At 41.3% G+C, this 17263-nt stretch overlaps 1 protein-coding gene across 3 annotated transcripts in view; it reads right to left on the reverse strand.

Moving 5' to 3' along the window:
* The window catches only part of ACSL3 (acyl-CoA synthetase long chain family member 3), a 73498-nt gene that overhangs the window by 32087 nt on the left and 24148 nt on the right, over positions 1-17263 (reverse strand). For 2 of the 3 annotated variants that reach the window (XM_065930466.1, XM_065930464.1), the window contains exon 2: positions 703-1119. In XM_065930466.1, coding sequence (XP_065786538.1) covers positions 703-1080 — 378 coding nt within the window. In that variant the 5' untranslated portion in view covers positions 1081-1119. Of the gene's footprint in view, positions 1-702; positions 1120-9022; positions 9042-17263 lie in introns of those variants that run through there. The other variant, XM_065930465.1, reaches the window with a different exon arrangement.

A 17263-nucleotide genomic window follows, 5' to 3' on the forward strand; every position in this document is an offset into this window, starting at 1 on the left:
AAGCTCTTAAAGCAGCCTGGCTCATCAGGAATGCTAATAAAATGTCAGGAAGGATCATTACTTCCATGTTAAAGATAAAGACCCTGAGGCAAATTTGTTAGGTAGCTTTTCCAAAGTCACACATAGCTGGTGGGGGTCAAGGACAAGATCTCAACCCACAGTCTGGATCTGGAGTCCGGGCTCTGAGCCAAGATGTGACACTGCTAGTAAAGGAGGTCTTATTCTCTGTTTTCAAATCAATAATGGATGGCTTAATATTTGTGAAAAGAAATTCTCCAAAAAAAAAAAAAAAAACCAAGGCACTTGTCACAACCAAAGTACCAAGACAGTAAACATCCAATGGAACTTACATTATAATCAGAAAAAGCAGGTCACACCCCAAAATCCAGAGCAATCTCAAGCACACAGGTGCTTCTGGAACTACCAGGGAATACAGTTTCAAACCCCAAACTGCCCTAGACCTTCAATTCCAAGCCTTGTAGACACTCGGGCAGCTCAGAAGTGCTCTACACTCAACGTCTTTGTAAAACTCAGAACAAATCCAAGCCAGGGGTACAGAAAGGGAACAGAGTGCAGTCCAGTCCCTAGTACATCCATTTCTCCTGCCACATCAGCAAATTCCAACAGAAGCAGGTCGCATTTCTCCCTTGCTACCATTTCTTTATTCAGAGCCAATTCAAAGGCCGTGAAAGACCACATTACCTTTTTAAAAACTTTTCCATTCGGTTGCACTTCATCTTCCTCATTTAAGATTTCACGTGTCCCCAAGAGTCTTTTGTCCTTGAATTTGTTTTTTGCATGCATAAAAACTTTATCGAGTGTATCACATCCAGGGTATAATACGGAGGCCAAACCATCCAAGCTGTTAACAGATCTGTATGCAGAGTCGGGTGTTGAATTTACAGGCTTTGCTTTAGTTCGGTTTGATTTTTCTTGTCTTGACTCAGACAAAAAATAATATGGAATGTATGTTAAAACAGTATAAAGTGATATTATGAACTGTATGAAATATAAAAGAATGGGGTTGATGGTGTGTTTCAGCTTCATGGAAGACGGTTTTGAAGACCCGTGGTTATTCATAGTGTTCAAAAAGGAGAATTAACAGTTTTCTGTAAGAATCTAGAAGGAAAAGAAAGAAAGTTATTGGTCAAAAATCATTCTCCAATAATTTTAAAGGAAAAGTCTTTACATTAGTTAGGCAGAGGACTGCCCCCCCCACCCCCCAGTAAGTAGCCACTGATATACTGGCTGCCAGCAACATACTGTCCACTCCTGCTATTTGTGGGACACTCATCTTGTGCTGTTATCTATTAACCACGGAATTTCTACAGAAAAGCTTCCACCTCATTCTGTAAACAGGTGGCTTTCCCAACCTAACCCCAAGTAACCACAAAGACTTCCCAGTGGCGAGGAGAAAGCAAGCCAGCAGACCTACAACAGGATGGAGACCAACACTGCACCCACTTGCTGTTCTTCAGGGTCTCATTACATTCAGGATGGCAAACACTCAGTACAAAGGCCACATTCTCCTCTCTCCCGGCCCCTGGAGCTGCTGCTCTTTCCCAGGGCGCCCCCTTCTCTCACTCCAGGCAGCAGCAAGCAACTGGAGCTAGCAAACCGCATGAAATTCCCCTTCCACAGAGATTCTAGATATTTTTCACTTTAGACAGATTACATTATAAAGCAAGAAAGCAGCAGACTTTGATCATTTTATATGCTGCATTTCTCAGATTTACTGAGACTCTTCCATGTGTTAAGACAGGGACTGGAACAGAGAAGGAAACCGCCTAAGCTTCTCCCCGCATGGTGGGGATGCATCCTTGGGAGCACCCGGTGGGAGGAACCCCATGAGGTCAGGAAAACACGAGGTGAGCAGGCAAGGCTGCAGAGGCCACTCTCGGATGCGGGAGGGCACCTATGGGCAGTGATACCTGAGCCGAGTGGGGGAGAGGGCGCTAGGCAAAGGACGCAGCCCTGTACCGTGGGTAGGTGATACTATCATCTAGCAAACTACCAACCACTCCACCCAGCTCCACCTCCAGGATTGTGATTTCTGACGCTCTGCACCTCCGCGCTGCAGAAATTCTACTCCAGGAAAGTGTGGCCGAGAGCCCTAAGGAATCCCCTCACTCCATCTCTGCTCAGGGCAGAAGCTCTACTGCTGACACAGCAGGCCACGAATACTGGGCACTGTGGTTCATCAGGTCGATGCAGGGAGAGCAGCTCCACCGGTGGCTGGAGCCAAGGCCAGGACCCCATTCAAGAGCAGAGGACACGGTGCCCCTGGAGCAATGGGACAGAGGTGCTCCACAGGCCAGAGAAGCAGGCTGAAAGGATACAGAGCCCCCTAGCAGTCACTAAGAGGACGGACTGAGTTGGAACACAGAACAGACAAGTTCAAGCTTAATGGCACTGGAGAAAACAACGTAGACACTGGTCGTGAGCACCTAAGATGAAGCCGGTAGGTCCACAATAGAAAACATGCCGAAGGGAAGCTTGGCATCCAGAGAAGTTCAACAGAATCATGGAAAGAGACACTGAGGAAGACCCCTCCTGGAGCCAGGGCAGCTCAAAGACTGCCTCAAACACAACTCCTACGAAGAGCATCTAATATAACTGGACACAGTGTGGGGCATCTTAGGGCCCAGGGCTTTGTCCAAAACGAGAAAGCAATCAACTCGCTAGCAGTGGACAGTCTGTGTTGAGTGTGGCGCCACAGGGGCAGGTCATGGAGACAGACAGTTAAAGGGAGCCCGACAAAAAACCGTGCCGTCACCCCGAGGAGGGTACTTCCAAGTAACTGCGTGTGTTCCCAAGGCTGGGCCCTGAAGGAGCATCATCAGAGGATACGATACCCACCGCAGAAAAGGTGAACTTCACCAAAATCGGTCAGCTAAGTCACTACACAAGCAAACAACACAGGAAGGTGTGGAAAAGGAGAGGGGGACGTTAGTCTTCAGAACTGCTACAAAATATCTAAAATGTCCAGTTCACAACAAAAAATTAGGAGGCATGCAAATCAACAGAAAAGTATGACCCACAAGTACCGGGGACAAACAGGCAGCAGAAATCCTCGAGAGACGTCGATGTCAGGTTCAGCAGACAAGGCATCAAAGTAGTTATTACAACTGTGCTCAGAGAACTAAAGGAAACCACTCTTCAAAAATTAAAACACAAATTAATTTTTACAAGATAAGGAGCCCCTCTGAACTTGCTCAGACATAGCTGAGAGAGGCCAAAGACTCCAGACTCACCTCTGGGCTCTGCTCACCACTCCCAGCTCTCTTCTCTGACAATGTGTCAGGTAGTACCTTGAAGAGTGAGTCCAAAGAATCTAGATTTCTGCCAGAAAGGGGATGGGGAGCCACTGAAGATTTCTGTACAGACAAGTGGTACAATGGAAACAATGGCCCTACCACTTCCGGGATACCAGAATTGCAGAGAACAGATGCACTTAATAACCCAGGAGAATGATGTGACCTCATTAAGTACTCTGAAATTTAATACTGCATGTTTCTATCTTGAATTTTAAAATACTGTGATTTAAAAAAACTACCTTTATCCACAGATGATATGACTGCACTACAGAAAATCCTAATGAATACACTGAAAACCTAACAGAACAGAGTTCAGCAAAAGACTTCATGACAGAAGGTAAATATTAAAAAATCAACTGTATTTCTATACACTAGCAAAAGTGAAGGTAAGAAAACATTTTTTACAACCCTTTCAAAAACACCTAGGATGAGATGTAACAGGAAGTACAAAACGTGTACCATGAAAACCACAAAACATTGTTTAAAGATACTAAACACCTAAACAAAAAACATTCTGTTTATGGATTTTAAGACTTATTTGTTAAAATGGCAACATTCCCCAAACTGATGTACAGATTCAATACGAAGGTTATCAAAATCTCTGCTGACTTAACAGAATTCTGTAAGCTGATCCTAAAATTCACATGGAAATTCAAACTAGCTGAAACAGCCAAAACTTCTGAAAAAGAACAAAGTTAAAGGGCTCACACATCTTAATTTCAAAACCTAATACAAAGCAGTATTAATCAAGACACTGGGCTACTAGCAAAATGGCATACAGATTAATGGAACAAAACTGAGAGTCCAGAAATAAACCTCTGTGCTATGGACAACTGATTTTCAATAAGACAGCAAAAAACTCAACAGGGAAAAAACAGTCTCTTTAACAAACAGTGCTGGAACAACTGGACAGCTACATGTAAAATAGCAAAGATGAACCCCTTATACCATACAAAGAAAGTAACTTAAAACTGATCCTAGGCCTAAATATAAAAGCTGAAACTATAAAACCTCAATAAGTACTAATCACTGAGAATAAGCAGTTTCAGGAAGAGTACAGTAAAAGGAAGAGGTGGGTTCAGGCTTTTTCTGAAAAGTCTGCTTGGCCCAAACAGTAATTTACTATGATCTTCAAAGTGCAGACAGAGGAAGAGAGATTTCAAATAGATGATACCATATAGCGTGAACAAACACCAAAAGTTCAGGAAACAACCAGCCACCCAGGAGAGCTGGGTAGGGACGAGGAGACGAGGGCAGGGTATTAAAGACCCCAAATCTTAAAGGTCAAATTGTTGTGGCCTTTGATGCTGAGGAAGAAACTTAGCTTACGTTCCAAAGTACAGACACATACAATATTAGAAAACAACTGTACGCCGAGGATGCCCTGAAGGCAGTAGGAACTGGACGGAAGGAAACTACATAAAAGATAACAAATAATCCTTTCCTCCACGGGTCAGGAGGCTGTGTTGAGTGTGGCATGGAACAAGCAGCCAGGATTCCTGGCTCCTAACCGCCCGCAGGGTGGCAAAGGTGGCAGCTGTCCTGCAGCCTTTCCAACGACTGAAATCTTCCTGCTTTAACACGCGGAGGTGGTTCTGTACCTGAACCGCGGACAGGACAAAGCCGCAAGTTACAGCAGAGGCAGCAAAAGGAGGGCAAACAGTGTGGGGCCTTCAACCGAGACGGAAATACAATGAAGAGGCTGGTCAGTGGCTGAAGACTGGGGGAAGGGAGGGGAATACGAATCTGAACATAATGGGTTTAAGATGTCCATGAGTCATCCAAATGTCCACAGTCACCAGCTGTGAAAGCTAAAAGGAGTCAGAGCTGCCCAAAGAGAACACAGAGGAGATCTCCAAGACAAGTTCAAGAAGAGAAAACTGGAGGAATGCCAAGGCTGAGAGGGGAAAAATCCCACGGAAAAGATCAATGAAGGAGGAGAACTTGGAAAGTCAAGGGAGGAGAGCCAAGTAGTGTCAAATGCAGCCTCGATGCAACAGTCACATGCAAGTAAGACATTTGACTTTTCTACAGGGTTTTAGATAAACCAGGTAAAATAACAAAACTCTGGTCAATTACATCCTTCCTATCTGCTCAAGTGTCTATAGAAAACTGTAGACTAGTGTTGAGTGAAATAAAAAGAACACACAACCAAAAAGTCGAGTGTTTACGTTTTATTCTGCAGACATACTGAGGACTGAAGCCCAGGAGACAGGCTCTCAGCTCTGAAGGACTGTTGCAGAGAGATCAGGATGGAGCCAGGGTATATATGAGTTCTGCAGAAACAAACCAGGTAGTTGCACATCAAAAGATTTCTGATAATTGAAGAAAAAACAAACACCAAGTTAATGAATTTATTAGTGCCTTTCAATGCATAGGAAGATGCAAGAGCCCGGCTCACTGAAATCATTCCTTTGATATGCACCTTAACTGCCTAGAGCCAGTATTGGGTTCTTCTCTACCCTGAATCTCCTGAGGATTCAGTTCAGGCAGTCGCAGAGGCTTGTGGCTTCCTGGCCACAACATCCTTTGCAACATTTTTCATCCACATTAGGAAACCAGTCACAGCTACTGTATTATGTTGTCACACCTTAGAATATGATTATCACCTTCCAGAAAGCAAATCTGAACCATTAAGTCTATTAATCTTTTCCTTCACAGTGTCGAGGTTTCCAATCTAGTTTAAGAAGGCCTCATCCATGCCAGGATTAAACCACTAGCCCCCTATGCCCTATATTTTTTCTAGTATTCGCAAAATATTTGTATTTAATCAACATGGAGTTTACTTTTCTCCATTGTGTAAGGGAGAAAGCTAACTTTTTCTTTCAGATGAACTGTCTGAACCATTTACTAAATAAACCATCATTTCCTCAATTAACCAAAGTGTCACCTTCAATAAGAAGTTACGGTTCACACCTGGATTCAGTTCTCAACCCTGTTCCGCTTCTTGGATGCTCCTGCCCACAGCTCTGCTAACACCACACCACACCAGGGGCAGATCCACAGCAGCGCTCCTTTACCTGTGGTCCACGGACCAATCCTTCAAAATTACCTTAGAGCATATTTTAGTGGAGATTCCTCAGACCCATCTTTCCCTTTCTCAGCTTCCCAATACCTGCAAGCTGAAAACTACTGACAGACTTGGTTTTAAACAGCAACCATGGGATTTTAATGTACACTAGTATTTGAGAACTACTGCTTTAAGTATCTGATAAGGCCTTCACTAGTCACATTTTTCAAAATTTTCTTATCAACTCTTACAGATTAATTCTTATTAACTCTTACAGATTCAACATTATGGTGAAACATGATTTAAAAAGATCAAAAAAGAACAAACACATATTGCTTATATGGAAAATCTAAAGAATATATACAAATGAATTTCTTTACAAAACAAAAATAGACAGACCTTGAAAACAAACATGGTTACCAAGGAGGAAAGGGTGGGAGGTGATAAATTAGGAATCTAGGATTAACAGATAGACACTACTATATACCAAATAGATTTTTTTTTTCCCAATTATTAGTTGGAGGCCAATTACTTTACAATATTGTAGTGGTTTTTGCCATACATTGACATGAATCAACCATGGATTTACATGTGTTCCCCATCCTGCAACCCTCTCCCACCTCCCTCTCCACCCGATTCCTCTGGGTCATCCCAGTGCACCAGCCCCGAGCACTTGTCTCATGCATCCAACCTGGGCTGGTGATCTGTTTCACCATAGATAATATACATGTTTCGATGCTGTTCTCAGATCATCCCACCCTCGCCTTCTCCCACAGAGTCCAAAAGTCTGTTCTATACATCTGTGTCTCTTTTTCTGTCTTACATATAGGGTTATCGTTACCATCTTTTTAAATTCCATATATATGCATTAGTATTGGTATTAGTATTAGTATTAGTATTGGTGTTTTTCTTTCTGGCTTACTTCACTCTGTATAATGGGTTCCAGTTTCATCCATCTCATCAGAACTGATTCAAATGTATTATTTTTAATGGCTGAGTAATATTCCATTGTGTATATGTACCACAGCTTTCCTATCCATTCGTCTGCTGATGGGCATCTAGGTTGCTTCCAAGTCCTGGCTATTATAAACAGTGCTGCGATGAACACTGGGGTACACGTGTCTCTTTCAGATCTGGTTTCCTCGGTGTGTATGCCCAAGAGTGGGATTGCTGGGTCCCAAATAGATTTAAAAAATACAAGGACCTACTGTATAACATACAGAAATATATTCAATACCTTGTATCTATAATGGAAAAGAATCTGAAAAAGAATATATATAAATGAGTCACTATGCTCTGCACCTGAAACACTATAAATCAACTACGCTTTGAGATTTAGGGGGAAAAAACACCATGACAAGATATACAAAGAATTTCAATAAATTTTTTTTTAAATTCAAGCAATAAAAAGGAAAACTGGGCAAAGAACACATACAGAGAAGCCCAAAAAAGGAAAAGCAGATGGCTAAAACAGACAGACAATATGTTATCCTAAACTTGTAATCAAGATTAAAATGAAGGCATACTAATTTTTATCCAACAGTTTCACAAACATGTAAAAGACTACAATATCCAGAGTGCACTGAAGTAATCTGGCAGTATTTAAAACACACACACACACCCCCTTGGCAATCCCCACATTCAGAACACTATTCTACAGAAAAGCAAGTGCTTACTAAGCACATAACAACAAGAATTCAATCATTCATTTGCCAAACAAATATTGAACACAGACTCCACACCCAGAACTCTTTCAGAGGATGAAGTCATAGTCATGAACAAAATCTGGGAAGCACAAATAACTAAATACCAAGAGGTAACCGGAGCCACTGAGAAAAACAGAGCAGGTGCAGGGGAATAAATTTAGGAGAGCAGACGACTGCTGCATCATAAAACTGCAAGAGGCGGCATCTCACAGGTTGTGAGCAGATAGTCATCTGGGAGAAGAGCACTCTAGCGGAGCCCAGGGAGGAAGGGTAACAGTGATCGGAGATGAGGGCAGAGAGGATGCTGAGAGGGACCTGATCCTGCAGGGCCAGCACCACTGTGAGCACAGAGCTGGCACGAGTGCGGCCATCTGATCTACCATACCGAGGGGGACTGCGGCCGCTGCGGGGGCCCTGACGGGATCAGAGGGTCATAGTGGCTTAGATCAGAATGGGGACGAAGGAAGCAGTGAGAAACAACCTGCTTTTGACTCTGTTTTGAAGGTACAGCTTTGGATACAGTGAGAGGGAAAAAGGAGTCAAAAGTGACCCTGAAGTTTGGGGCTTGAGACATCAAAAAAACACTGAACAGCATTTACTGAGAAGGGAAGACTACAAGAGGGCATATTTTGCCAAAAAAAAAAAAAAAAACTAGTTCTGTTTGATGAGAGATAACTTTGGGAATTCTCAGCCTATTTATGATATTTCAACTGTGAGACTGGCTGAGATGCCTCGGAAGTGAGAACACGTGCAAATGGCAAATAGAAGGGCCAGCAACGGGCAGGAGAGGAGGAGCCACTGCTGACAGAGGAAGAGGAGGGCGGACAGGAGGACCAATCCGCTCTATACGTGTTGTCAACAAAGACAGATGTAAACGGAGGCACCAATGAGATGGAGACTTCACACCCATTATCAAAAAAGAAGAAAAAAAAGAAAGAAAATGACAAGCACTGGCCCAGAGGCAGAAGTGGAGAAACCGGAACACTTACTGATGCTGGTGAGAATGTAAAATGGTACAGCCGCTACTGGAAACAGATGTCCCTTAAAAAATTAAACACAGAGTTAACATACAATCCAGCAATTCCACTTGTGGGTATACTTCCAAAAGGACTGAAAGCATGGACTCAAACAGATATCTGTACACTGAAGTTCACAGCAGCATTTCATGACAGCGGAAAGAAACAAGCTGAATATTCAAGACAGGTTAAGTGTATACACAAAATGTGACTGCCACACAATGAAATATTATTCAGCCTTAAAAAAAGAATGAAGTTCTAACACATGCTATATGTATGAACCCTGAAAACATCATGTTAAGTGGAATAAGGCAGACACAAAAGGACAAATATCTGACTCCACTTATATGAGATACCTATAATAAGCACCGTCACAGAGACAGTGAGTAGAGCTGCCAGGGGCCGAGGGAACAGAAGCGATGTTTGCTGGATGATGGGAACATTCTGGAGACAGCTGACAGTGCACAACAATGTGAATATGCTTAATGCCAATGAAATTAAGGGTAATTACAATGGTAAATTGTAATATATTACTACAATTTTTTTAAAGTGAAAGTGAAAAGAAAGTCAAGTGAAAGTTGCTCAATCATGTCTGGCTCTTTGCCACCTCATGGACTATACAGTCCGTGGAATTCTCCAAGCCAGAATACTGGAGTGGGTAGCCTTTCTCTTCTCCAGGGGACCTTCCCAACCCAGGTCTCCCACATTGCAGGAGAATTCTTTACCAGCTGAGCCACAAGGGAAAACAATTTTTTTTTTAATCAAAAAAAAAAAAAGAGGAGGACTGAGAATTAAGATACGGGATTTGACAATGTGAAGGTCATTACTGACTTTGAAAAGAACTGATGTTAAAGATCAGAGCCCAACTGGAGACAGTTAAAGAAAAAATAAGAAGAGATCTCTAGGAAGAGGATTAGAGAAATGAGTTATAGGGCAGGACAAAGCAATTCCTTTTGTTTTAAAAATAAAGAGAGACGGGAATTCCCTGGGAGTCCAGTGGCTTGACTTGGTGCTTTCATTGCCAGGGCCCAGGTTCGATTGCCGCTCAGGGAACTAAGATCACACAGGCCATGTAGGGTGGCTAATAAAATAAATATTATGGTAAGAGATAGTACAGCTTGCAAGGACAGTGATGGCTATGACCCAAAAGAGGAAAGATAAGGATTACAGTCATTCCTCTGAATCCTAGGAGGGCTGTTTCCAGGAAACTCCTGGGATACTCCAGCTGTCTACATAAAATGACACAGTACAGTCAGCTCTCCATATCCATGGATGCAGATGACAGATATGAAGGGTGCAGAAGACAGTAACATCTTGGTAGGAGAGAGGGTGAACATAGTACCCAAGTGGAAGAGGTTGGCCTCAGACAGGAACAGGAAGGCAGGGACATGTGGGTGCAAAGGAGCTGGTGGGAGATCCTCTTCTGGGTGCTTCTATGTGATCAGAGTAACAGGACGCAACACTGGCTGAGAGGGAGAAAGAAAGGAAACGACTGAAAAATTGAGAAAGTGTAAGACAGTCATCTAGGAAAACAAGAGAGTGATGGAGTAGGAGACACCAGCAGCTCACCTGGCAGCTCACCAGGCCCACGTGCGGTCGGTAGTCACGGATGTGAAGTGAAACCGATCAAGCCACTGTGTGCGCCCCTGACAAGGTGAGCTGGCAGAGCGCACAGACGAGCAGCGAGAGCTGCCTGAACCAACGAGGGGATTCTATTAGGCAACAGCAGAGCAAAACAGGGTAAAGTGGCAGGCGGGGGGGGGGGGGGGGGGGGGGCGGGTAACAAAGAAACTATTTCCAAGACAGTGAATAAAATGACTGATAAGGGAATTTTAGCTTGAGAAAGGAATGCCATGAAGAGGGAAAGGTTTAGGAGAAGGAAACAGATCAAGAGAATTAGATCCTGGCTTGGGTTACAGAATTGTTGGAGTTGAGGTACTAAACAGGAGTAAGTTGGAACCACAGGAGGTAGTAATAGTAAGTAGTCTGCGTAGAGTGTCTGAAGTTAGGACTGCTGAGGGTGTTTAGTTACTGCTCGTGGGGAGGTGTAGCTATAGTAACAGAGAAAGGGGAAGCAGAGGCAGACTGGAATGAGATCATTTAAGGACAGGAGGCCAAGGAGCGGAAAGGCTGAAACCACTGAGGCTCAGGATAGGATAGGAGTAACGAGTGAGAGAAAGCCTGAGGTTCTAGTATTCAAGGAACAAAAGGAGAGATGATATAACAAGGAATTATGGTAAGTAGTACAGTTGGAAGGCAAGGCTTAGAGGATGCAGACAGTACTGCTTCAAAGGCGAAAAACTGTTGAAGTTAACCAGATTAGGCCCAAGACGGAGTAGCTCATGCTAAACCCCATGTCAGCAAAGTACAACCTGGCTAAGTTTCTGTGCTCAGCTTTCCCAGAAACAGCAGGCGTGTGTTATCCTATCAGCCTTGACTGCTCAGCACAAGTTACCTGACCCAGGTCCAATCCCACCCTTTGCTCCATATAAAGGAAAGTAACCCTCTTGAACCAAGCAGCAAATGCTCAGCATAATTTCCTTTCTCTCACTTATTGTGATCTATAAAAATATCTTGCTGGGATTTCCCTGGAGGTCCAGTGGTTAAGAATCTGCGCTTTCACTGCAGAGGACACAGTTCAATCCCTAGTCGGGAACTAAGATCCTGCATGCCGCATGGTCAGCCGGGGGAAAAAAAAATCTCCTGCTTCGTACAACTCTTTGGAGCTCCTTTCTAATGTCTGCTAGACTGGATGCTGCCTAATCTGAACTGCTGAATAAATCCTACTAGATAGGAAAATTGTCTGGAAATTTTTTTAACAATTTAAAATCAAAGAATGGTTAAAGAACTTATACATCCACAGTGTGGATGATATACAGCCATTAAAAATAAGTTATATGTACATGTAGTTAACCTAGAGGGACTTCAACGTACCATGCTAATTATAAAAAAATTGAAAAAAGCTATAACTGGTCAAAGTGCATTAATCTTTGAAGACTATAATAACGTCCACCTTTACTATACTCTCACAACTGTTAATTAAAATAACAAGATGAGTCAAGCTTAACTTTAGAAGATGACCCATCATTATTTTGGAGAAGGAAATGGCAACCCACTCCAGTGTTCTTGCCTGGAGAATCCCACGGACAGAGGAGTTGGCAGGAAACAGTCCATGGCGTCACAAAGAGTCAGACACAACTGAGCGACTGAGCACCAGCACCATCATCATTTATGCAATGAAAGATTCGTCAACACTAAATCTTTAAATGTGAAAGTGTGATTATACCTAGTTAGGTTCAAATACCTGAAATGTTTTTTAAATATTCTATATAGATGGTCAACTGTATTAGGTCAAAATAAGTTATTTACATCTTATATAATTTTACTTAGCTTCTGTTTAAACTCACAATGATCAGGTTAAAGGAAAATCTTTCCCTGTGGGGCATCTATTATTTGAGAAGAACACAGGAGACAGAGTGGAGGCAGCAGGAGGGCAGAGAGAACTATGAGTAATTGTCAGAAAACAAAAGACAGAAGTTGGAGTTATAAAAATAATTACACATAAAGTAATGGAGATTAACACTCACCTACAAAATCACCTTCAAATAATATGCTACAGGAATATATGAAATTCTGATGTTAAATTGTTACCAAGGGGTATTAGTAATATCATAGTCATACAAACTGTATTAACTCCCCCTCCCCACAAAAAGCTAGAAATCCTCATATGAAAAGTTCCAGAGACAACGTGTTTCAATAAAAGTAAAAAAGAAAAAAAAAAAAAAAAAAAACTGTAGATGCCTGAATATATGGGGTAGGGGCACAGGCTGTCAGAGGGACCACCTTCACACTGTGATATTCCATGGTTCTGCCTGCTCGGACGCGGCTCATCTACAACAACGTCACAGGCTCAGGAGAGATGCCACATAACAGTGTCTCAACCCATCAACCTCCACAAGCTGGAGACCTGACAACGGAATCAGGAGTTGCTCTGAATCCACGACCTTGCCATAGCCACAGGAGGGACTAGGTCAATAACCCTGATGTTCACCCTGCCAATACAGAGAGTCTTGGCTCCTACACTCACCGCCACCAAGAAAATGCATCTGAAAGTCCAATTTCCAGAGCAGAGAAAGAACCCCTACACTTGAAAATTCTCCTACAAATTCACTAGGGGCAGAGGGAGTGACCCACACAGGGAGAGAAGGTGACAAGAAAATGCTCCAGAGGGGGCACTGTGATGCCCACAATTAACTGATGTCTTGGTTAACCTTGCCCACCACCCAATTCTATCCCCCCTGTCTGTCTTCTGTGTAGCCTACAACACCCAAATATGCATCCAGACTACATAACTATTCATATCTGGAAAAATATTCAGCTTAGCATTTTATCTCTAACAAAGTTTAAGTAAGTGAATTGCACAGCGATGAAAAGCAAAAATCTGTATTTGGTGGCATGAAGTAGTAACTATAATTTTCACCCAGCTTGCAATTAATGGGAAGCAATTCTGAATACCAAGCAAGGAAGTACAGTGTAGGAAGCTTTGTATCATCTCATTTTAAGTGTCACTAAAACCCAATTTCAAGCAGATCGTGTCCAAAGACACATCTAACAGAAAAGGTGAAATTTTAACCAACATGTTTGACTCCAAAGCCCACCTGAACTTTAATTCCCCACACTCCCCAAACTCTAGAGCTAATACTTTATTATTAGTTTAAAAGGGGGGAGGGGAAGATAAAAAGGCCCTCTGCTGCTGCTGCTCCTAAGTCACTTCAGTCATGTCCGACTCTGTGTGACCCCATAGACGGCAGCCCACCAGGCTCCCCCGTCCCTGGGATTCTCCAGGCAAGAACACTGGAGTGGGGTGCCATTTACTTCTCCAATGCATGAAAGTGAAAAGTGAAAGTGAAGTCTCTCAGTCATGTCCGACTCTTAGCGATCCCATGGAATGTAGCCTACCAGGCTCCTCCGTCCATGGGATTTTCCAGGCAAGAGTATTGGAGTGGGGTGCCATTGCCTTCTCCGCCTACTTACAATTCTCCTTTCCACAAAAGTCGCAGTCACATTCCTACAGAATCGAAAGAGTCCTGATAAATTATCCAAATTACTTATTTTGAAATGAGAAACTGGGGTCAAAAGGGCAGAAAGAAAGATTTCCTTCCCAGAACCATACTTTACTGAGTTGTAATGGGAAATGCAGACAGCAATTATGATTTGCTGTCAGGAAAGTGTTTCTTTAGGTAGGCACCTGGCTATGATGAACATGTTTGCTTCTCTGTCACCCAATACTAAGATCCTAATAAAAATATGAAACATACACATCTGCTTCAGAACAATGGTTTTAACATTCACTTACTGTGTGCACTGCTGCAAAAACAAAAACACACCACCCAGACCCAACTGAAAATTTTTAACTCTTACATATAAGCTAATTTATTACCTTGACTCAATACTGCATTTATTCTCACTCTTCCTTTACTAAAAAAGATTTTTCCTTTCTAAAACCTCAAAAATTAATAAAATCTTTAACAACTTTTAAAATCTGAACTCTGACCTCACAGCTGTTACTGTTTTATGCATATAATTAGACTGTACAGCTAAAAATCAAGCCCATTAATCCATGTAAGTACTTCCTTAATACAACAAATTAAAAAGGTCAAGAGATTCTGGACCAGAAAGTCTATTAAGAACATTTTTAGAGGACTGAGTCATGTACCATCTGGATTAAATGAACTTTCAATTCACAACTAGGAAATCTGATGAGGAAATAATAGTTTGGTCTTTTCTTTTTAAGAAAACTACGAGGCTTTTATTTATTCTAATCTCAGAAAATAAAATTTTTGGCCCTAAAGACACATTGGAAGGAAGGAAGGAAGAAAGGGAAAAGAAGAGGAAGGAAGGAAGGAGGAAAATTCAAGTCTTCACCATAAATATGTTTAAATTAAAAGCTGAAAAGCAGTTAAAAAAATCCCATTTAAAGTTTTGTATCAGTGAACATGTACACACTGCTATATTTAGAAAGGATAGCCAACAAGGACCTACTGTATACTACATGGAACTCTGCTCAATGTTATATGGCAGCCTGGATAGGAGGAGAGTTTGGGGGAGAGTGGATACATGTAATATGTACAGCCGAGTTCCTTCAATGTCCAACTGAAACTATCCCAACATTGTTAATCAGCTATACACCAATACAGAATAAAAAGCTTAAAAAGTGTCCAAAAAAAAACCTAGAAATAAATTTAACCAGTCTCCCAAGGCAAATTAAATAAAATAAACAGATAAGATCTAATTAAACACTTTCGCCCAGCAAAGGAAACCATAAAAAGACATCCTACAGAATGGGAGAAAATACTTTCAACAATGAGACTAACTAGGAATTAATATCCAAAATGTACAAACAGCTATACAAACAGCTCACATAGCTCAGTATCAAAAAAAAAAAAAAAAAGAAAGAAACAATCAGAAAAGGAGTAGCAGACCTAAATAGATATTTCTTGAAAGAAGAGACAGAGGTAGCCAATAGGCATGTGAAAAGATGTTCAACATCACTGATTAGCAGAGAAACGAAAATCAAAACCGCAATAAGAATTTACAAGTAACAAACAATGGAGTGAGTGGGTGTGGAGGAAATGCAATCTGGTGCAGCCACTACGGAGAACAGTATAAAACTGAAAACAGAGCTGCCATATAATCCAGCAGCCCCACTCCTGGGCGTGTATCTGGAAATGATGAAAAGTCTAATTCAAAAAGACATATGCTTCCCATATGGCAGCTATCACTACTTACAATAGCCATGAACTAGTGCTTCTGAATGTCCCAAAGAAGAGCAACCTAAATGTCCACTGGCAGAAGAATGGGTACAGCACACACACTCACACACACATGGGCTACCTCCCAGCCATAAAAAAGAGTATCACCATCTGCAGCAACATGGATGGACCCAGACACTACCAGACTAAGTCAGAGAAGGAGAGCATCACAGGTGTCACTCATATGCAGATCGAAAACCAAAGGTACAAATGAACTTATTTATAAAACAGAAACAGACCCCAAAGACAGAGAACACAAATTTATAGTTACCAAAGGAGAAAGGGAGGAAGGGAAAATGAGGCACTTGGAAATAACATATACACACCACTATTTACATAAAATAGATAACCAACAAGGACCTTCTGCATAGTACATGAAACTCTACTCAGTATCTTGTAATAAACGATAAAAAGAATCTGAAAAGGTATTTATATTCTGTTATACATTCTTTACATATATCGACAAGTGAGTACACATATTTATATATACATATACAACTGAATTCTTAAGTGTATTCTTTATATATATAAAAACTGAATCACTCTGCTGTATACTTGAAACTAACATAACAATGTAAATCAACTGTTTAAAAAAAAATTCAGCTTTCTCAAAAGGATAAAAATAATAATAATATAAATGGATCTATACAAAACAGAAACAGAGTCTCAAAACATAGAAAGCAAACTTAGGTTAGCAAAGGGGAAGGGAGGGAGGATCAATCAGGAGTATGGGATTAAAAGCTACAAACTATTAATACTATACATAAAATAGATAAGCATCAAGGATTCACTGTAGAGCAGAGAACTACATTCAGTATCTCATAATAATCTACAATGGAAAATAATCTAAAATACAGATATCTATCTGAATCACTTTGCCATATACCTGAAATGCACAATATTGTAAATCAACTATGCTTCAATAAAGAAAAAGAAACATTAAATTTCAAAATTAAAATTTTTGGAAATATTTTTAAAAATTAAAAAGCTGCTGAACAGAGACAACTTTACATAATCTTCAGCCCTCCACTGTAATTTTTAGATTTTCAGTCCTTTTATACTAATAGTTGAAATAACTTAGGACCCTTGGGTATTCACCTTGAACTACAAATACAGTACCCTTGACTTCCCTAACCTTGATTGAAGTACTTTATCTAAATTTACTACTTTTATTCCACTTTCCTTTTCTAAATAAAGTCCAAGACGGATGTTTTATCAAAAAAGAAAAAATGCTGGGTATTGGCATAAAATTAAATAAGAAACAAAGAAATTAGAGGAATCTTCATCTTTTCCTGCCTGACAGAGAACAAGGATTTTAATAAATACCTCTGTGCATAAGAATACTCAAATACACACCTACACCAATCTCAGCTCTGCAACCAATTACTATAAGTCATTGTTC

This window comes from Muntiacus reevesi, chromosome 3, assembly GCF_963930625.1.
Source record: "Muntiacus reevesi chromosome 3, mMunRee1.1, whole genome shotgun sequence".
In the NCBI taxonomy this organism is placed as follows: Eukaryota; Metazoa; Chordata; class Mammalia; order Artiodactyla; family Cervidae; genus Muntiacus; species Muntiacus reevesi.